This window comes from Nematostella vectensis, chromosome 1 (assembly GCF_932526225.1).
Source record: "Nematostella vectensis chromosome 1, jaNemVect1.1, whole genome shotgun sequence".
NCBI classification, from domain to species: domain Eukaryota; kingdom Metazoa; phylum Cnidaria; class Anthozoa; order Actiniaria; family Edwardsiidae; genus Nematostella; species Nematostella vectensis.
The window spans coordinates 5,384,747-5,407,207 of NC_064034.1; the positions used below are offsets into that span (position 1 = coordinate 5,384,747).

General features: G+C 40.4%; 2 protein-coding genes across 4 annotated transcripts; one reads left to right on the forward strand and one right to left on the reverse strand.

Annotated features, from left to right (window-relative positions):
- Window positions 1-854: 854 nt before the first annotated feature.
- Window positions 855-15,212, forward strand: LOC5510676. Its single transcript, XM_032379837.2, has 12 exons — window positions 855-933; window positions 3,019-3,156; window positions 4,193-4,407; window positions 5,708-5,837; window positions 6,266-6,494; window positions 6,930-7,321; window positions 8,737-8,956; window positions 9,549-9,943; window positions 10,281-10,515; window positions 11,057-11,244; window positions 11,526-11,729; window positions 12,751-15,212. The coding sequence occupies exons 2-12, from the start codon at window positions 3,024-3,026 to the stop codon at window positions 12,999-13,001; spliced, it is 2,592 nt and encodes an 863-aa protein (XP_032235728.2). The 5' UTR covers window positions 855-933; window positions 3,019-3,023; the 3' UTR covers window positions 13,002-15,212.
- Window positions 7,171-22,389, reverse strand: LOC5510675 (WD repeat-containing protein 18). Of its 3 annotated transcripts, none has more exons than XR_004295697.2 (11): window positions 22,179-22,389; window positions 19,177-19,287; window positions 18,810-18,943; window positions 18,365-18,521; window positions 17,664-17,807; window positions 17,517-17,575; window positions 16,715-16,839; window positions 16,429-16,607; window positions 16,325-16,363; window positions 15,810-16,025; window positions 7,171-7,307 (listed from the first exon to the last, which is right to left on the reverse strand). XR_004295697.2 is itself a non-coding variant. In XM_032379838.2 (10 exons), exons 1-10 carry the CDS (start codon window positions 22,380-22,382, stop codon window positions 15,864-15,866), a joined length of 1,314 nt encoding a protein of 437 aa, XP_032235729.1. In that variant the 5' UTR covers window positions 22,383-22,389; the 3' UTR covers window positions 15,506-15,863. The 3 variants fall into 3 exon arrangements, 1 of the variants encoding a protein (XP_032235729.1); XR_004295698.2 differs by lacking the exon at window positions 7,171-7,307 and adding an exon at window positions 10,981-13,206; XM_032379838.2 differs by lacking the exon at window positions 7,171-7,307 and having other exon boundaries at window positions 15,506-16,025.
- Window positions 22,390-22,461: the final 72 nt, after the last annotated feature.

A 22,461-nucleotide genomic window follows, 5' to 3' on the forward strand; every position in this document is an offset into this window, starting at 1 on the left:
CGACGAAAACTACAAAGACGTAACACTAAAATGTTTCTTTGATCCCTTCGCATTTCCAAGTTTCCCTTTGGCTGTCTAGCCTTTTCTCTAAATGAATAACTCAATAAAAGGTTAAATAAAATTTACTTAATGAAATTTACTTCACGATGATGAAAGCTATACAAAACATTTTACTTCATTGTAAGGTAACTAGTCAATTATTTAAGTCATATGCATGAAGTAAAATAGGAATCAATGGTAAAAACGAAAATGATTGATTCAGATAAGTAAGTGCAAAGACACAAAACGGATCTGTTCCGTAAAATGTCTGTTCCGCAGCCCGTTGTTTTGCTGGCTGGGAAGATGTAAGACTCCTCGGTCGCTGGGAAAAAAATGTCCCGAATGGTTCTGCTGGCAAATTTGTGGAGTCGAACTAGTTGTGCTGGGAATATTTTTGAGGGCGCTGGAGCCGATGCTTGGGGGAAAAAATCGTCCCGATCGATCGGTTATACGGGCAATTATTCATGTTCTAAAATGCCTAACTACTGCTGGCTGGGAAAAACAATTATTAATCAATGCTGCCTGGGAAAAAAGGATTTGTCCCTCCTGGGAAAAAGGAACCGGTAATTTTTTTCAGCAACTTTTAAAATGGATATTTTCGGCATCAGAACATATTCACACAACGAAATATTCCATTTAAATGTATCGGGAAAGAGGACTATTGTGTGCCCTTGTAAATAAGTGCAATGTCTCCCACTGACTAAGAAAGCGTGAACACTGATGCTTTCTCGCAGACTTCTAAGGACGTCCTCAAAGGAAGTGTGACCCAATTAAAACCCGCCATTGTAGTTGATACTATTGTTAACACGTTGTCGGCAGCACCTGCGTCAGTAACCCCCTCATTTGAAGGGTGATAATAATGTAGAAGGACATGATTCATCTTTTTCATTCCCGGTAAGTTGAATTCAGAGCGCATAGCCTATACAAGTGCATAGATAAAGCCACCGTCACATCGGTGACTTCCGCGCTAGGTTTGATATTTTTGTTAACTTACCCAAGGTCTTCCTATTAGGCGGTCAATTTTATTCCTAAACCACTTTGAAAAATGGCTTCAATGGAACGAGATGTCATGTACAGCTCCAGAATATTTCACAAACTTTCTGAGCACCTACTTACTTTCGTCGAAGATAATTTTATTATGAAACGTGTCAAATGTTTATAGCAACTAATATAGAAAATCAGATACCAACTAGGAATTATAAGTAAAAGAAAGGAGTAAATTTCAAAAGTTTAAGGCACTGACTAGGAAATATCTGGGATTGAAATATAAATATAATGGATATTTCTCAACTTCGAAATCTTTAATACTTTAATAATTTACTCCCCTATACCTATACAACAGTTTATTTAGTAGCTTACGCTAAAATGGGTCTCTTACTTGTTGGTTTGTGCAGTTCCGATTAAAGGGCTTGCTCCGCATTAAGCATAACATGAATACAAACGGTGCGCAAATTACTTGTCGTCAATTAACAACCAAATTGACTAATTTTAATTAGTATAGGTAATCATATAGTTTCGAGATCAATTCGGGATAAGTTTGCACGAGTGAGTTTTTCAAAAAGATTCAAAATTGCACGAGCCGTCTTTTGAGCTTTTTGAAAAACTCACAAGTGCAAATTTATCCCGAATTGAATGAGAAAACTGTATGATTACTTATTAATAACATACACGTACAAGTACAAATTAGGAAAGTCAAGTTTTTGTTTGAAACATGGTAAAACAGCGCACGCGTGTTGTCAAAACTGGCGTGATTCGTCAACATCGCGCGCGACAAGTTGTGAAAATTGAGAACTTTTGCATCGAAATCCTAACAATTTTCATGTCATTTCTCTCTTTTTCTTTCTAATGTTTGAATTGTTTGTTTTTATCAAAAAAATAGAATTGTGTAGAGTATTATACAGTACCTATCGTGTAAAAATAATATATAGATTTAGCCTAGCACTGCCAAAAAGCGGAGCCAGGAATTTTTTTTCACTCTAAACTGGGTGTATGTCCTCATCCCCACCTACCCCCCCCCCCCCCCCCCCAATGAAGACCAAACTTCAGCGAGGGACACACACAGGGACATAACAACAGGATTTTAAAATTCGATTTTGCTTCAGGTATTTGACCTTCAAATCTCAAATGCATAAAAATACATGGCTTATAACTTTTACTTTTCGACCTTTTCATATTTTAATAAAATTATATCCTCCCAATCCACCTAGAGAATACCCAAAACAATGACGCTATTAGTAGTTTTTATTGACAGTACTCAGGGTACTATTTGCATAAAGAAGGATCTGAGCTCTTATGGGTTGTACTTGATAGACAACCGATACAGAAAATATATTTCTAATTTGCCATATAATCAGATATTGTTAAATGGGCCTTATTGATTTATTTTAGTGTTGTTTTTTTATTGAGTGTACTTTCGGAGAATCTACAAAGAACTTTTTTAGTAGATCAATAGACTTCTTTGGGATCAGTACCCTCAGAAAAAAGGACCCTCAAGATTACGTGCCCCTTGAATAAATTAGAGATGAGTGGATATTATTTGGATATTATAAAGGGGGACTATCCTGAAATAAAAATCAAGAGTTAATGCAGTCAGTACTACAGCCAATGGTGTTTTCAGGTTGCCTTGAAGCAAGGGGGAATGTTAGGCTATAAACATGGTGGTATGGGCCAAGGTGCTGTTGGTGGCTGGTTGCAATTGGTAATAGTCGAAGTAGTATGATTTTAGATGTAAAGAGTGCTGAAAAGGATGATATTACAGACATTTTCTAAGCTATCCTTCAACAACCCCTAAGGGATTGTAGAAATTGTATACCCTAAAAGATAGGACGATCACACCCCCCACCATCCTTTTCCCTACCCAGAACAAGAGAAACTAAGATTCTAAAAGAAATAATTTTGTAGTTTGCGAGCTCCACATGTCTAATTCTATACTATAACTTTATTGTCATTGTGCATTATTCGTCATTTTTTTCATTCCAGTCAAGATGATTGACCCGGGAATGCTGTTTGCATGTGGAGCTGCACTGCTCCTACTGCTGAGCTACTCAGACGGGTCAGCCGTGCCACTTCGGAGCGAATGCGTCCTCAAGGAGAACAAGTTTGAAAACCCCGTAAAGGGTAAGAGAAAAAGAATAATGATTTAAATAAGAACATTACCTTCTGACAAAAAAATATATATAATATAAAATGCTTCCACACTTCAACTATAAACTAGCTAAATAAGCGCAAAACTAGGCCTAGAAACATAACTTGTGTCTTAGCGAAACAGAGATCTTCAAGATCCAGGTTTTTCGCGGTTTCCGGCTGACCGCGAACCTCAAGTGGTCACATGACCAGGGCTTGCCAACGCGTTTGCCGTTCGACATTCACGCTTTGTACGGCTGGGACCCCACGTTTAACATAAATGCTAGCTTTTACTTTGTGTTTACTTTCAACTGATATTAAATATCAGTGTTTTACAAGTGAAAAATACGTTTGAGAATGATTCCTTTAGCGCAAGTCAAAGTGGTCGGCATGAATAAAAATAAACATGGTGCCAAATTTCATACTTCTTGTTAAACGCTTGTTGCTACGAAGACAAAAAGCTTATCGATGCAAAGACCGTGTTTTTTTAACAGTCGTGTTATAGCGATATTTTTTTAACGTTTTAGATGGCTCATTTTAGATGGCCATTGCTATACAATGATTTAGCACTTGCAAAAGAATCTTAATTCAAATAATGGGCATATGTATAACGTGAAATCGCGTCCTGCAGTTTGCCTTTCGCGGTAAACTGGTCAAACCTCGATATTAACAGAGGTCAAGCCATGATTTTTAACAGAAGGGGGCCCAAAAAGCCCTTTCGGGGCATTTTCTTTAGTATTTTAGATACTGTCTCATGTATTTACTGTATTTTAGATAATGTCTCTTTTGGCTGCTAGAAGGGGGGGGGGGGGGGGGTGGTGGCCCTGGGCCATCCCCCTGGTCTATAATTCCCGAAATTTTCAAATTGCCACTAATAGCAATGCTTGCTCTGTACATCATACTGGGAAGGCGCAATTAGTGTTTATTTTTAAACATTTTCTTTTTGTATGGAACCCTCAAGCACAAAGAATTGTATGTTTCCTTTCTAAGACTCTGGTCTCATGCATTTCGAACTCGCTTGTGTTTTCAGGAAAAGCTCTCGCGGGTCACGTGATGTCCTCGATGCTAGTTGACTCTTACGGAGACTGCGCAATAGAATGCGTCGGAAATGACAGCTGTCAATCGTTCAACTACCAATCAGAAAGCAGTGGTTTACATCAATGCGAGCTGAACAACCAATCAGCAAACTCTAGCGAATCTTTGGAGGAACGAGCACAATTTTATTATTACGGTCCTACGGAAACTGTAAGTATTTTGTTTTTGCATATCACTTTTATTAGTCTGCTAGAGACCTTAACCAAAGACCACACGACTACGTGGGCGACGACGGCAAATAACTTAAGAATTGTAGACATTAATAATAGGTACAAGTGGCATTGCGTTCTGTCTGATTTCAGCCGTTTTCCACCGAACTACGAGTAGAGAACCGGCACCGTTTCAATTTCATTTGTGGATGCGGACGTTTGCACCAATTACTCGTCTATCTTTTGTTTATTATTGAAATAATAATGCCCTTGGCTTATACTTTTATTTGTTTCGGTTCAAAATATTTTGCTTTTCCAATTGCCAATAGCTTGAACGCCATGTGCAAACAAATTTGTTTCTAGTCTCTTTTATTATGTATATTTTTCTGGCTTTGATATGCCTCCCCCACTTGTCCGATGGAAGCTAGAGAGTGAAAAACATCAAATCTACTAGAATACAACTCCATGTGAGATGAAGGTAGTATGGGAGTTAATGCCACGTGTTTATAATGATATACGCTCGCAGTTGCTGGATCGCCAGTTGAAAACTAAGGAGTATTATGACAAAGGGTCAAAAGCCCCCCCCCCCCCCCCCATTGAAAGAGGGTGACACGGTAAGGTTTCAGAAGCCAGGTCAGAAAACATACACCCCTGCTAGAATAACCAGAACCCATGACACACCCAGGTCGTATGTGATAACTGATCAAGCTGGGAGAGAATACCGCAGAAACAGGCGCGCACTCAGCAAATCTAACGAACCACCACTGTATGTACAAGAAAATGTTTATAAGTCAACCCAGCGCCACGCAGATCAACTCGCATCAGATCAGCACCCCCTTGGCACAATGACTATGTCATGGGCACATAGCCCAGTCCTATTTTACATATACACATACTCCATGTTAGAATTTTTTTTTGTTATGTTTTGATACTTTCACTTAATATCATAGCTTAGCTTAAAAGGGAGATGTTGTGAGTTGTCCCATATATGGAGTCACGCCACCACGTGACTCACTACTGTTATGTAAGCTTGCCATGTGCGTTATTAAAAAAGAGTTGTTGCTTGTTGAACCCTGTAGTCCGATCATAACAGGAGTGCTCCTAGGAAGATGGTCTCAATGCCGTAGCTAGAAAGCTTTGTGGGGCAAGCCTCATATTTCTTTTATTCGCTTTTGGGCAGACGCTAGTTTTTTCATATTTCTTTTGTAAATTCTTGCTCTTCTAAGAGTCTAGCAGTCCCTGTGCTGGCTACCTGTGTCTTGAAGGACTGGGGCGTATTGGCGTGAATCCGTTTTTTTCAGAGTCCTGATGAGTGTTCGTCTTCTCCGTGCTTCAATGGTGGGACATGTGTCAGGTCGTGCGATGACCACCAAAAGTACGAATGTATTTGTCGCGGGGACTATGTTGGCCATAGATGCGAGATATACAAAGGTATATGTGTCTGTTTGTCGTTTAATCCGTATATTATTATTAAGGCTATATATCAAATGAATACTCTGTTATATTCAACCACGCCCTATGATACCCCTGCCCTACCCATGGCCGTAGCAGGGGTTGGGGCACACCCCAAATAGTTTCAAAATTTATAAGGAAATTACCAGTAGGGGCGTGGCCGTGCCCCCCTCCCCAAATTTTTTTATTGTTTCTGTAATGTGTCTCTCCCCCCAAAATTACTAGGCCTGTTACGGCCTGCCTACCGTAAGATATTGGCCTGGGCGTCGAGAAGTCTAATAGGGCATAGTAAAAGGTTTCGATTTATAAAGAAAGAAAAAACCCTCCGTGCCTACATAGATATGGCCTTAAAAAGGAAAAATTGTTTTTATCTAGGTCTGATTTGATTCAAAATATTTAATTCCCAGGGAACTTTGACTTGGTTTTCACAAAGCAAAGCACTTCGGATTACGCCGTCCTCGATGTGTCCAGCGGCTTCACATCATTCACCGCATGCGTGTGGCTCAATACGGCATTCTACACCGCTGAACCAGTCATTCTCTTCTCGTATGCCGAGTTGACTCTGCCGCACCAGATTCGTGTGGGATGCGATACGAACATGACAAGGTGTCACATGATGGTGGATGCTATTGCAAGGTGGGTGTTATGGGCTATAGTATTGCTAAAAAAGTAACCATTTCCTTGAGTTTTTACTGGGGAGGAGGAGGGAAGCTGGCTACAAAATAGTCCCGACTTATGGATGGACATACCAGAGTGATCTAGCTTATGCTTTATAGATTTGTCTGCAAATAGCACGTCTATTGAGAACCAAAAATGGACTTTCGGCCTTTCACCCCTTGCACCCCCCCCCCCTGGGGGTCCTGTGGACCACACCAAATATTGGCAAACATTTAGCTTGCAAACACTAAGCATTACAATTACAATAAAGTTTTTTTTTGTTTCTTTATTGATGGCAATTATTTAATAACAATTTATTCGGTTTTGTTACATATCATCAAGAGCTTTACTTTCTCAGATAATAAAGCAGATAAAACAATTGTTCCTCCTGACATGTCTTCGCGTTCATTGCAGGTTTGTGGAGATAGATTCCCTGGCTGACGGTCAATGGCACCAAGTCTGTGTCAAGTGGAACAGCACTGACGGCAATTGGGCGTTCTATGTCGACGGTGCCAAGCGTGGCCACGGTTCAAAGCTCAAAGCCGGGCACGTTTTCCATGGTCAAGGAAAACTGGTGTTGGGACAGAGGCAAGATGCTTATGGTGGCAGTTTTGCGGAGGGGAAATCCTATGTCGGTGCCATGAGCCACTTTAACATGTGGAACGAATCCACCAGTGATCACCTGATCAAGGAACGCTCACGAGCATGCGCAGTAGAGATGGCAGACCTTGTTCACTGGAGGAAATTTTATGATAGTTCCCATGGAGACGTCAGAATGCAGTTGCCATCAAACTGTCAATCAAGAGGTAAGAGGGGAATCATTGAGTATATTTATGACTGAAAAATATATTGCGATACTCTTCAATAATTATCGTAATACCGACAACCACAGAGACCTTCTTTCAAACGATGATTTTTGCTCTTCAAGTTCTGTTATGAAAGAGAGGGGCACTGTCGACAACTTTTACGAGTAGGGAAGGGTAAAGCTTGCCTCGTCTTCATGTCGCAAAAGCTCACGCTTCTCGGCCCGACTCTCCTCCCCTCCCAAGTCTGCCGCCAATGACAATGACAATAATTTAATATATTATTATAACAATCTGAATGCTTTACAAACATCCTACTCTATTCTACTCAATAATTTCGCTAAACTCTGTATCACTTAAATAACTGATGTCTATCAGTTATATACGACTCATGTACGACTTAAGACTGTAATAAAGCCGTTTGTAATCTTTCCAAACCCCCCTCCCACAACACTGAGCAGTGTTTTGTAAAATGACAGTTAAAAATAAGGTTGTTATGAAAGGTTTAGACTCTGTCCCCACGTATACGTTTAGGTTTGAAAACGCAACCTTTTTTTCCGTTTTCAAAAAGATCCGCGCCTACACGAAGCGTTTTGTTTCACTCTGGATACCGTTTTCAAATCGTCTTAGACCCCGTATCCACGTATCCGTTTTCATTTAAAAACGCAACATTTTTATACGGATATCTGTCCACCACACGTAAACGCGAAAACGATGACCAAAAACGGAACGATTTGAAAACGATCCCCAGAGGGGAACAATTTGATAACGATACTCTTTCGGTGCCGTGGAGACGGACGAAAACGGAACCTTTCGAAAACGATGGCGTTATAACTCAGGTCCAGTCCATTTGGCACGCGAGTACGTGCGCTGTAAAGCTTGTCGTCCCTTCATGTATCGTTTCTGCGTTTTCGTGGGGACGGGTCGTATTAAAATGAAAACGCTTGGTGTGGACGCGGATCTTTTTGAAAACGGGACAAAAAGGTTGCGTTTTCAAACGAAAACGGATACGTGGGGACAGGGTCTTACTCTCATGTACGGGAATTTTATGTTGAAAAGCTATGCAGAAATTCAAATAGACCATTTCAGCTAAAAGCATGCGCGCGCATATTTCTCGTCGAAACGTCGAGAAAATACAATCCAGTGGATCCAGGCATTTTTTATATATAATAATAAGGACAAAACAATCACTGCAAGCTTAAAGAGGCGCGCTTTGCATGACGGTAATCAAGGTAATTGTTTATTGTAATACGCCCGCAAGCTTTTAGCTGGAATGGCCTATTCTTAAAGTTTAAAATTCTTTTAATTGCTTTGAGGTGAGGAAACTTTTTTGGGGGGTTAGGTTATAAGCTTTCATTTGTATTTTTGGAATATGAAAGTTTTGGCATAGCAAAACATTTGTTTTGTTTTCTTTGCAGTAAATCAGTCTGATTATCTCATTGGCTACAAAACGAGAACAACGGCTGATTACATTCATCCCCCCACCCTCCCTACCCTGGTCAAGATCACAGCATGCTTCTGGGGTCAGCTGATTAGCGGTGGTATTACAGTCTTCAGTTACAGAATCAGTTCCTTTCATCGAGCCCTGGAGATGTTTTTAGGAGATAGCGCCGCTGTTCATTTGTATATTATGAACAAGTAAGCAAACTGCTTGTTTTTTTTACTAGCGAAGAAAGCGGAGATGGCGAAGGACGCGGAGATGATGTAAGAGACTTCCCGCTTGTGTAAAAGTTATCGCAAAGTAAAAACAATCTGAGAAAGAACAGGAAAAGGAAGAAAAACAAACCGGTTTTTATCTGCCTGTCCGGCTTGGCTTTTCTTCGCACTGATTTCCATACGGCTTTTCCATTAGAACAGGTATTTTTAAGGGGTTCGCAAAAAGGCTGCAACAGCTAGTATTTTCTAGACTATCAATTTTTTTTTTTAACACAACACGTTGACAATTCAAGTCACAGGAAATTTTAGGGGTGTCTTTCGAATTTCCCAAAAGCATCCCTATAACTTTTGCCCTGAAGACCTTCCGGGCTCTCGCACGGCTCCACTTACTTTTCCGTGTTCGTTTACTTCGCTAGTGAAAACCCGGCTTTAGAAGTTGGTTAAAACTTTGAGTTTCGCTGGCCATAGATGCATTTTACCACAGGTAAAGAAGCTGTCCGTTGATATTCTGCTATGTTTCACTCTTTGCACATTAGTGTCATATTTGGTGAAGTTTTGTTATTCTGTTGGCTAGCTACAGACGTTATTCAAGTCCATGGATGGTAGACAACGTATGGCACCACTTTTGTCTCACTTGGGACAGCGACGGCGGCCTTCATTGTCATTACTATGACGGGGTTCAGAAGGCCACATTCACCAGCTTCCAGTCAGGTGTCAGCGTGGAGGGAGGAGGGACATTGATAATTGGTCAAGGGCAACAAATAGATGGTACTCACAACTTAGAACAAAGTTTTGTGGGAAACATCACCCAGTTCAACCTGTGGAGCCGAGTCCTTCCCGGCAAAGTGATCGATGGTATGTCACTCGGGGTTGGTGCCGAGGCTGGTGACTTGGTAGCCTGGCCTGACGTGAGGAACAATGTCAACGGAAATGTCCAGGTTAAAGAAAGGCCCGAAATCATGCTGACTGGTGAGTAATGAATGGACCGATGAGTTTTCTGTGGCACAAACCAAAGTCATCACTGACTGGTAAGCATTACCCAGTATACTGGCCTTCCTGTGGTACAACTAGGGTGATGGGTATACTAGGATGCCGAATCGCGATCTTCCTTACAAGAAAAGATCAGCTTCAAGGAAAGCTCTACATTTGGCTTATGACAGAGAGCAGAAAGTATATTTTTTCTTTTGTATCATCTGGTAACCATGGTGCTTACTAGTCGTAGCACATCTTTAAACCTTATTGTACCTCTTTGTAAAGACCAAATTATTCATGGCAATGTTAGTTATCATTTATCACGTGATTTCAGCGCGAGATAATAACTACCAAATGGTGTTCGGCACGCGTTCGACGGGGAACTACGTGAAGTACGACGGCGTCATCCCGGATCTGTTTGCCGTGACAGCATGTATATGGTTCAAGACAGATGTCTCGAACACCTACGATATCCCGTTGATATCGTACGCGAACATTCACCATAACAATGCCTTATTCTTTTTTATCAAGTCTGATACACTTACGTTGTTAAGGTCCGACGCAACAAGGTAACCGTATAATCGCTGCTCCTTCACTATCCTTCATAATTATTGCTGTCCGAGATCGAAATATTTTATAGCGTATCCTGTGGTTTTGGGCTCATCCAAACCGCAGAAATCCTAATACGCAAGACTATAAACGTTAAAATCTTGACAGCTTTCTCACTTACGCTCGCAATGGTCCATTGGTTACGTAAAGACGTCTGGGTGTCTGAAATGTGATATTTCTATGGGTATATAGCAACTTTTCTTATTTGGGTATATAGCAACTTTACTTCTTGGGTATATAGCAACTTTACTTCTATGGGCACATATCAATTCACATTACAATCCCGCTTGTGGCGGAAACATCGGCTCTTATGCTGGAAAGAAAAGGAAGCTGGCTGTAATGGCAGTCTCTGGCTACGCAAAACTATTTCCGAAGTTTATTCACGTTTACTAACTCCTAGCGACTATGTGCAGGCTTTCTTTTTCTTTTCATCGGTTTAAATTCCATCCAACACCTGTGTCTCTACGCAGGTTTCTCATCCAAATGTCTTTGGAATTCCAGATATCATGCAGCCGAAAATCTTCGCGATGGAAATTGGAACAGTGGTTGTTTCCTTTGGAATTCGGTCAATGGTGTTTACAAAAGCTTCGTCAATGGCATACTAAAGCTCAGCGCCACTGGGATGAAGTCTGGGGTCAAGATAGGTGGAGGTGGCTCATTAGTCCTGGGCCAAGATCAAGACAGCGTAGGTGAGCAGAATACTGACATATCAAACATTGGAGAAAGAATTTGTCATCCACGCTAGTGTGGCCACCGTCACAGTTTCGTGAAGTACCGTGAATGCTTGCCCCCCACCCTCAAATAAGCTATATTAAAGAAGCTCCCAGGGCGCCAAATAAACCAACGAGGTACAAAAATGTTTCAGTGCGCATCTTTCAGAGTATTATTCAGGCACGACATTGTTATTCAGATCTCTCTCTCTCCCTGCAAAAGGCAAGCCACTTACTATCTGACAATGCCTTTATTTCAGGGGGAGGGTTCGATGTTACTCAAGTATTTATTGGCACTCTGTCCAACTTCGACATGTGGGACGTTGCACTTCCTGATGATATCATTCAAAGTATGGGCTATGGGTGCGGAACGTGGTCCGGAAACACAATCAGCTGGAGGAATTTGCGCAGCTCTTCGTACGGCAACGTTGGCATTCAGGAGTACTCAGAGTGCTATATACCCGGTTAGTTGTACCCAATATTTAGTCCGGTCATACAGTACCGGGATTTACTTAAATAGAAGCTATATACCATGTATGTATCACCATATATACGGTATTTAGTCCGTCATACAGTACGGGGATTTGTGATCATAGAAGCTATATACCATGTATGTATCACCCGATATACGGTATTTAGTTCGTTATTGACACGGTATATCTTTGTCTGTACATGCTATCATAGCTGCTCCCCTTTCTCTATTATTGATACTGCATATCTTTGCTATCATAGCTACCCCCCTTTTTTATTATTGGTACTGAATATCTTTGCCTGTACGATAATTGATACTGTAAGTATATCTTTGCTATCATAGCTACTCCCCTTTCTCTATAATTGATACTGTATATCTTTGCTATCATAGCTACACCCCTTTCTCTATAATTGATACTGTATATCTTTGCTATCATAGCTACTCCCCTTTCTCTATAATTGATACTGTAAGTATATCTTTGCTATCATAGCTACACCCCTTTCTCTATAATTGATACTGTAAGTATATCTTTGCTATCATAGCTACTCCCCTTTCTCTATAATTGATACTGTATATCTTTGCTATCATAGCTACACCCCTTTTTCTATTATTGGTACTGCATACCTTTGCCCGTAGGATAATTGATACTGTAAGTATATCTTTGCTATCATAGCTACACCCCTTTCTCTATAATTGATACTGTATATCTTTGCTATCATAGCTACCCCCCTTTCTCTATAATTGATACTGTATATCTTTGCTATCATAGCTACACCCCTTTCTCTATAATTGATACTGTATATCTTTGCTATCATAGCTACACCCCTTTCTCTATAATTGATACTGTATATCTTTGCTATCATAGCTACACCCCTTTCTCTATAATTGATACTGTATATCTTTGCTATCATAGCTACACCCCTTTCTCTATAATTGATACTGTATACCATCGCACATAGGTGTTATCACATGTGATTATCATAGCTGTTGACCCTGCTTATGTTCGCCTCTAGGTGTGGTGACGCGTACTAAGCGTGACAAGCTCTGTCAAGATCTCTATGCATCGTCCCCGGCCACTGGTTGCTCGCCGCCATTATACGCGCTGTTTGGCCGCTCACACTTGACCGAAAGCCTGTTGTGGGGTTGTTACTATAGCAACGCTCTTACAACAAGTATTGAAAATAACGCTGTTGTTTACGACTCGAGCGTGTTGTCCACATGTACATCGAAAAGAAATACTGCTCTCACGTCTATCAAAGACTAGGACATCAGTCCAAGACTGCTCCCAATGCGTAGCTATCAACTCATAAAGTCATTGCACAAAGATACAAGAGATCATGTTCTAGAGGTTCTTGCATCGTCGAAAATCGAAAGCGCCACGAACAAACGCCAAAGAAACCCGAAAAGCACCCGCAATGAATGACGGCGGAAGAGCTTCACCATTCCGAGACGAGCCCTTGTCACCCAGGCTAGAGATCATATGAAATAAAAAGAAACATTGACGTACTTCTGGAAAAATCCTGGCTCATCTCCCTATTGGTTGCTGAGTTATTTAAAAAAAAATAATAGACAGAATTGGCATAAACTTATGCGATAAATAGACTAATCGGCGTGCTAGCGTCGCATTTTTGTGCCGCTCTAGTGAAAGTCGTCAGATAATGCGACGCTAGCACGCCGTTTCTTGTGCACGAAATTGAATTAATGAGAAGCTCGACCCTATGTTTACTAAGGAACCGCTCTATGGTCGAACCTCAATCAAACCAGAACGGTGTGACTTTGGCACGACGTTTAAATAAGGCCAAAATCTTTTATCGCAATATTGGATTTAGCATTTCAGGTACAATTCACCTGGTGCCCAGTTTGTCTTTACATGCAGGCAGCGAGGATCACCAACATTTGTACATAAAAGTTTATAGAGAGATGTCCAGTCACATACATGTCAAAGAATCATGGCCATATTTAAGAACTACGCCCGTGTCTAAGCCTAATTTATGTGGTGCGGCTAATATATATGCAGATAGGCGCTTCAGGGTTTTTTTTACCCATGCTTACATGCTTACATGCGGGTGTCGCGTAGTCGCAAAAGCCGGTTGACGACAACCTTTTCTTAAACGACTGTATACTCGCACTTCACACTCATTGAGTATGGACGGGAATACAGAACTTGCGCAGGGATTTTGAAGTAGCTAGGGGTGCGCCGTAATGGAAATTATATTAAAAAACAAATGGAAAAGTATCATATTTGACAATCCTTCAATAAGAATCATACAACGACACAAGTAAATCGCGCGCTTTGATTGGTCCAGGTTCAATGTGTTTTTATGCCTAGTGCCCACTAGCAACATAACAACATAACGACATGGGCGCGCGCACTATGTTTATGCCTAGTGCACACTAGTGACATAACGACATAACAACATAGGCGAACATAAACGTTGGTTCTCACTAGGAAGTAAGCGCAAACGGAAGCGCAACACAAGTGAGAATCGGTCAAACACAAGCGCAAGAAAATCAAGCAGTTGCGTTCTCTTGCGCTTCCGCATGCGCTTATGTTCTAGTGAGAATCGGAAAACTACGTGCGTTCCGCTTGCGCTTACGTCCAAGTGAGAACCAACCTTAAGGGTGCACGCGCCTATGTCATTATGCAACTAGTGTGCACCAGGCATTAGCCCGACATAACGACGTGGACATAATGACATAAAAGAAAAAACATCGTTATGTCGTTATGTCGAAGATAAAAGTGCGCGCGCACATGTCGTTATGTCGCTAGTGTGCACTAGGCTTTAGAGGACACTCCCGCTTGGCGTCAGCATGCGCGCGCTCACCGAAACTAGACTGTAACGTAAGAAAACATTTTTATTGTTGTATAAAGAAAATAGATCGGATTTTTTGTCCGTCTGTCCTCTATCATTTTTATTGTTGTATAAAGAAAATAGATCGGATTTTTTTTATGACGCTGTGACGTCATCTGTGCATGTATTTGAGGAGAGACTCACGCAAAAATGAGATCTATTTGCTAAATAACTAATTTTTTGGTGGTTAAGGGGGGATGCGCGCCCATCCTACGCACCCCTAGCTACGCGCCAATAGCATTTAACTCGATTTTATCATCATCCACTTTCCCTACTTCTTCCTACAGCTCTTTGCGACGCGCGCGCGGAACCGAGGATAAAAACAAACTTTGCCATCTTGTTTACAATTTTGACTCCTGGCGTCGGTTTCACGCTCGCGTCGCAAAGTTGTGGGAAGATGTGAGGTAGGTGAATAGGAATTCAATACATTTTGAAAATTGTTTGAAATTATATAGAAAATACACAAGGCACTTAAAAAGCTTGCTTGTTTTGGATAAAAAGATTACGAGCGATGGCAGAAACCACGCCCACAAAGAAGATCACACTTGTATGTACAACGTGAAGGATATGAATTGTATGAGGAATGAGTCAAGACAATCAATTAAATGTTAAATGTACTTAAATTATACCTTTACTTGTCATCCCGAGGGGGGAATTTAATCACAAATTGCCATGATATAAGCGTGTAATACCATGTCCACAGAGAAAACTATAAATTACCAGTAATGTTGGATGAGCAAACATGGTTCTATGAATTTGCATTAGGCGAACACACACACGGAAAGATTTACATACTAGTTGCTCTATACAGTTTTGTTCTGTGACGTTACTGACACACAAATAGAAATGAAACATCATCCCTTCTAAAGTGGTTTCGGCATCACAAGATGAAATGCTTTTTTTTTATTTTTTTTTCGGTGCAGGGTCTATTCCTGTGTTGGGAATGCTGCCTTCTATTTATTTTCCTTGTACAAACTAGAAGACAGGCATTTAGAACAATCTCTTGTTTTCGAGGGAATTATGTTAGTAAGTTTCCCTCAGAAAACAATAGAATTCGAGTTGATCATGGTATTACCATAATAAAGCTCTACGGCCATTTTTAAAGGCCTTACGATAACTCCCCTAGGGAACTCTCTACGATATTTTACTGCACATAAGGCCTATTTCAATACTAGTTGGCTCTACAGCATACCTACAGGTGGCTACGAGGCAATATTCACCTTGCATGATAATCAGCGACTCTCATGGCAATTAGCCAAAGGCAGCTCTCCGGGTCATGTGCCTTCTAGAGACTTGTGAACTTCAGCCATTAATTCCTCTACAGCGAATTGATAAAAGTTCTGGTTAATCCTCTTCAGTTGTTGAACATCCTCGATGAGGTCTTCGTGGCTTCGCTTGCTGACTGCAGTAGCCTTAGTCTTTTGATCATTGTCAACCTAAAAAAAAGTAATTGAGATTTTGATTAGCTGTATTATTACTTCACTGAATCCGGCTAAGAAATTCATGAACATAATTTTTACAACATCCCTGGATCTACTAATTGGATCATTTGAAATATGGGCGTTTCACCCCAGGAAAATTTTGCAAAATATTGAAGAGGAGGCTTATGTAACAGTGAATCAGCAGTATTTTGGGTAACTAAGCTAAGCCAAGAGACTACCCTCGTGACAGAGCACCTCCAGTGCCTTCCCTCAAGAATGGCCCTATAGTGTTATCTGTATAGTGCTCCACATACCATTATCGTTCTTACTCTTGTCTTTAAATCTAGGGTTTCCTGCGAGCAAAAAAGTATAATGGTCAGTTTGTAAAAACAAAACCAAATAAATCAGGAGAACCGACCTTTGGTATTTTGTTACTAAGATTTACGGCAACTCCTGTGTCTTGTACGCTATCATTTGATTTGCTCGACCGGGACTCCATATGTCTTTTGAAGGGCTGTAGGGGCGGCCAAAGATTTCGACTAAGTGGATCTGTAAAATTGACTGGTCGACGAATTATCTGTACATTTGTGACTGCACCTTTAAAAAAAATTTTAGTGTTTATTAGGTAATATCTAACAAATGAAATGTTTGCTTAACAAAATACTGTATCTAAGTGGCCTAACAAATTCTTTTCAAAGTCCTACCTTTATGTGTTAAAGTTCTTATGGATTGCCTGCTTTGTATGTGCCACACCCGTGCTGTGTTGTCATTAGAACCAGAGAGAAGTACTGTTCCATCCATTGTGACAGCTAAACTAGTGACCTGTTTGCTACAAGAAAATACAGGGATTTAGTGTTTTGGTTTATCTGAAATCAGCAATGATTTCAGTAGGAAAAACAACCATAGCTTCTACAGTAATACACGAGTCATGATTAGACATGAATAATAATCAAAAGATGTGAGGCTATTCCGGGCCCAACCCTTGCCACAATCTTCTACTTGCCAAAGGCCTGGCTAAACTAGGCGACATGTCGAGCGTGTGCAACATTCTGCCTGCATGTCTCCTAGTTTAGCCACCCAGGGAGACATGTAGCACGCGCCAAATCTTATACTGTAGCAGCAACAAAGCAATGTTTCTCGGATAGTTGATAAGCATTTTTGTGTCGCATTCTACTGTACAAAATTTTGTCGCTGGAGGTGGCTAAACTAGGTTAGGCGACATGTTGCACTCTACATGTCGCACTCGACATGTCACCTAGTTTAACAAGGCCTCAAGAACACTGTCCATCTGTCAGTTTTTTGCTGACACCCAGAGATTTAATATTTTTTAAACTGTTTTACTCACTCATACACACTATCCATTTACACCGTGCTGTATTTCCACTATGGCGGGTATGACATTGCGTGGAGTCACACAGAAGTCTTGACTGCACTTTAAGCAGTAATATAGTGTTGCTTACTGAACATGTAATTCAGCTATAGCATTTACATACGCCAAAAGCTTACCTGTGTCCAGTAAAGTTAAGAGCACCCTCATTGGTGATATGATTTTCCTGCTTGAATCCCTGAATACACATACAATCAAATTATAAAAACCACAACCATGAGACAAAGCACTTACAGAAGTCAACTTAAGAGCCCATTTTCACTTACAGGATTGTACAACATTATCTGGTATATCCTGCCATTCGATGCTCCAGCAAAGAGGTTGTACTCAGCAGGGTCTGTCACTATTGCTGTAATACTGCAGTCAAATACAAATGAGCAGAGCAGATCCCCAGAAGCAAGGCTGTAGAGCTGTGAAAATCAGTTAGGAATATATATTAGCTCATAAGGCCCATAACCAGTGGGGAGTCAGGGGTTTTGACACCACACCAACCCACCTCAACCTGGCAGAGTGTGGGAAAAAATGATTACAACTGCACGCTAGGAAGAGAAACCATAAAAGCTCTATCAAAAAAGGCCAATCACACGGCCATTTTATGCTCCCGCTCAAATTTAGCATTGTGCTAAGTCACACAAAGAATCCACTTTCATCGGCTAATTCAAGCAAGTAACTGGGAAATTTTCTATAAAATATCATTGATAAAGTATCAGACTTCAATTATGGATGTTTTTTTAAAATTTTACTTGCAAATAAACCATTGTATTTTCAATGATAAGCAATAACAAAGGAAGTGACTGACATTCTTAAAGCTCCCACCTCATTAATAAGGCTTGCGAGCATGTGTGTGGTCTGAGAAAGTGTGTGAGCCCTCCTTTTACAAACTTTGAACCTAAATATTGCTAGAAACAATATACAAGTGAATATATTTAGCAATATTCTAGAGGATGGTAGCGTAAGCAATACATGCCTTGCATGTCTGATCTAATGAAGAGGTGAACACCCTAGCTCTTGAGCCCCCACTGCTGCAGTGTATGTCTGTCACAGGAAGGGCATGGTCAGACCAGGTATAGGTAGGGATTAGGGACTGCTCAGATGATAAACTTGGTGATGATTGACACAGTAATCTAGAAAAGGTCAAATTCATAATTAAATTAATATAAACCTAAGCCTATATAAACTTTTCAAGCATCTAATTGCCCCACATTCAACTGTCCTATTAGTTAGATGTATCTTATCTAGGTTTCATGTATGCCATGCCCCCTTAAAGCACATTCAACCTCACAGGCTTCAACACTTCAAAATTTAAAACTTGTCTACAGTATTCTATTTTAAAAAACCCTCCCTACAAAATAATCATGTTTGAACATTTTTAGGAATGCTGTACATGACTGAATTACGATTCTATTGCTTACTCTGCCATGCTCCAGATAATCACCATATTATCATCTCCGCCTGAGATAAGATGGGTACCATCATCTGTAAAAACCAGACATGTCACCCTCTGGTAATGACGCGCAATCACTGCATGAAGCCTGCCTGTTCCAACCTTAAATATGCAATCACAAGGTAAAATGTAAACATCTGTGGCTTGAAATACCCAGTTCTAAGAAAACACACTGTTAATGAAGACAGTTTTATTTAGCCAAATGGTATCCCTTTTTGTTTCATTGCCACTGTACTCTTCAATATTATAACTACCCCTAGAAAAAACCCTTGAAAGCAAGTGAGCCTCAACAGAAGACAATGGGCAAGATTATTCTAATATGGCATTTCACTCACCTGCCAGACATATATTTTCTCTCCACAGGCAGCAACACAGTAGTTACCATCTGGGGAACAAGTTACAGCTGAAATGCGGCCAGGGCAGATCATCTTCATGTGGAGCTGTTCCTAAAAAAATATCCATGAAGAAATATTATAGATTAAAACTTTGAGCAGCCAGATTTTGTGTTTTAGCTTTGAATTATGTTGCAGCATGGAATTGGGTGCCCTCTTATTTTTGGCATTTTTTTCTCTTATTGCAACCCTCACAATTCTTCCCCTGGATCTGCCACTCTATGAGCCACAATAGGCGACTTGATCACATGACCTTTCTGGGTGGCAAATTCAAAACAATATAATCAGAGAACGATGGAAAAAATCTTTAAATAAAATTAAACCCTTTCTAGAAAAAAAAGGATTCTGGCTTTTTTCGTTAGCACTGAATAAGTTGCTTTTTTGCAGTTATTTTGCTGCTAAAAGCCTGAGCGCATTCTCGTGATCTCTTAGCGCAAGTCCCCTTAGCCCATTTGCCTAATATATGCATTGAAAAAGATTTTATCCTACCATTATACTATGCAGAAAGTGATAGCACCATCAAGCCAGTGGCTTAACTTCTTGTTTTTTCCCATGTTGACATGAGAGGGGATACTTGAGAGAAAATATTAATTGGTATTTTAGGGGTTTGCCGAAAGAGGCTCTACAAGCCAACATTTTCTAGATTATATAATACTTTCGACTTCTATTCTAAACAAAACGCTTTGACAATTTGTCATTTTAGACTTTGTTAACCTCTCTATGTTTTGGTATTTTATAGGGTTAAATTGTGACAGTTCACGGAAAAAAACAAACTCGTGGGTTTGCCGTTTCGCGGAATATAAACGGATTGCTCGCGATAGCGAAACGGAAAGTTTGCGCTCACGTAACGGAAAGCCCTAAACCCAAAACTGAATGTTCGCGCTCGAGTAACGGAAAGACCCTAGACCCAAAACAGATTGTTCCCACTCGCGTAATGGAAAGACCCTAGAGCAAAAACGGCAAGCTTGCGCTCGCTAGAAATTTGAGCATAAGGCGACTCCAAACTTTCAATAAATTTAATGTATGCTCGATTTAAGAACAATAGCGCTTGCCGACTTTCTCGACAAGCATGTGTGCTTCAAATCGCATTGATCTAGCTTCCTTTCTACGAATGTGCATAAGCCAAAACTTTTGAACAGTGGGTAGCCGTTTTTCGACAAAGATTTGTAATAAACATGGCTAATGATTCGAAGGAAAGAATGTCTCTTCATCGGGTTTATTTTTACGAATGTGCGAAAGCTGCTTAGCAATGAAGGAATGTCGATCTTTTATTTTCATCGTTTTAACTGTTACGAATGTGCAAACTTTTGATCAGAAATTTTTAACAGCGGGGAGTTATCACTTCGACAAAGACTTGAAATAAACAAACCATGGATATTAATTTGAGAGAAAGAAGTAGATCTCTTCATCGAGTATTTCTACGAAAGTGAAAAAGCCAAAACTTTTGAATAGCTAGATCGATGAATTTTTTTAATCAAGCACAATCAACAAGGAGAGACAAGGTTGATTGTCGATTATATGTTCTTTCAGCGATGCATTGTAAATGTAAATAAGGCCGAAAATATCATGTATGATTATTTGCTAATAGTAACTAAATAGTATTGATTTCAAATGTGTTTGAACTCTTTTACTGTATTGCATTGTAAGAATAAGTGCGAATGCTGCACTACGAACTCCTGTATCTTGGTTGTTCTTGCTTAAACAACACCGAAACCGAAACACTAAAACCGGTCAAATAAATCACTAATCTTAGCCGCGCTACTGGATTCACACAGGAATGACTAAGAAATCCTTAGTCTATGTACTTTAGGGATAAATGCGGTGTTAGTTACGTAGGGTTTTGTGATGTATTGAAGGAATAAGTGCGAAAGTTGTGCTTCGAACTGGTGTAAGTCAGCCAAAGTTTTCTTTTAAACAACGCCGAAACCGAAGCACGAAAACCGGTCAAATAAATCACTAATCTTAGCCGCGCTACTGGATTCACACAGGAATGACTAAGAAATCCTTAGTCTATGTACTTCAGGGAGAAATGCGGTGTTAGTTACGTTGGGTTTTGTGATGTATTGAAGGAATAAGTGCGAAAGTTGTGCTTCGAACTGGTGTAAGTCGGCCAAAGTTTTCTTTTAAACAACGCCGAAACCAAAGCACGAAAACCGGTCAAATTAATCACTAATATTAGCTGCACTACTGGATTCACACAGAAATGACTAAGAAATCCTTAGTCAATGTATTTCAGGGATAAATGCGGTGTTAGTTACGTAGGGTTTTGTTATGTATTGAAGGAATAAGTGTGAAAGTTGTGCTTCCAACTGGTGTAAGTTGGCCGAAGTTTTTTGTTAAACAACGCTGAAACCGAAACATGAAAACCGGTCAAATAAATCACTAATCTTAGCCGCGCTATTGTATTCACACAGGAATGACTTAGAAATCCTTAGTTTATGTACTTCAGGGATAAATGCGGTGTTAGTTATGTAGGGATTTGTGATGTATTGAAGTATTGGAGGAATAAGTGCGAAAGTTGTGCTCGAACTCCGAAAAATCGACGTAAATGCTTCACCGATGCTTGGCTGAGTTGTACGACATCAATCGACTTTGTAAGCTCGCGCTCGCGTAACGGAAAGCATGCTCTTGCTAAACGGATAGTTCGCGCTCGCGTAATGGAAAGCTTGCTCTTTCTAAACGGATAGTTTGCGCTCGCATAACGGAAACTTCGCATTTGCGAAGCGGATTAAAGCTGTATGCAAATGAAGCCATGTTTGGTTTTCTCGTGAACCGTCACATTTTTACTTCTGGGATAAGTATATTTTAGGGCATCATTTTTTAGAGTGCATGTATTTTAAGGGATATTTTTCAAATTTCCCCCAAAGAATGCAGCTCAGAATGCAAGCGGAATTTACATAATCTAATATCAGAGAATGGTTACTTTATTGATTAAAAAAAGTTACCTTTGCCACGTTCCACACGTGCAAGATCGGTTTACCCATCTGCGCCCCGAGTACGTACTGACTTCCCAACAAACTCAGCCCGTGAGCCAAGCAGCTACCTGTTTTGTACGTTTTAATCTGCATTCCGGACGATATACTCCACACAGAGACGCAGAACGACTCCCCCGAACTGTCGGTTGTTAGAGCGATCTCCATGTCCGCCATGTTGGAAATTTACTTGAGCCTGCGTATGATGTAAATATTGCTCAGCAGTATCTCCTCCACAGGAAACCCGCCCCTGATA

Coding starts and splice junctions, on each gene's coding strand:
- LOC5510676 (XM_032379837.2), top strand. CDS start 3,024: ATGATTGACCCGGGAATGCTGTTTGCATGTGGAGCTGCACTGCTCCTA. Junction 5,838..6,265: donor TAGATGCGAGATATACAAAG/GTATATGTGTCT, acceptor TTTAATTCCCAG/GGAACTTTGACTTGGTTTTC. Junction 10,516..11,056: donor TTAAGGTCCGACGCAACAAG/GTAACCGTATAA, acceptor TTGGAATTCCAG/ATATCATGCAGCCGAAAATC.
- LOC5510675 (XM_032379838.2), bottom strand. CDS start 22,382: ATGGCGGACATGGAGATCGCTCTAACAACCGACAGTTCGGGGGAGTCG. Junction 18,522..18,809: donor ATTATCTGGAGCATGGCAGA/GTAAGCAATAGA, acceptor GACCTTTTCTAG/ATTACTGTGTCAATCATCAC. Junction 17,808..18,364: donor CATTAGATCAGACATGCAAG/GCATGTATTGCT, acceptor TGATTTTCACAG/CTCTACAGCCTTGCTTCTGG.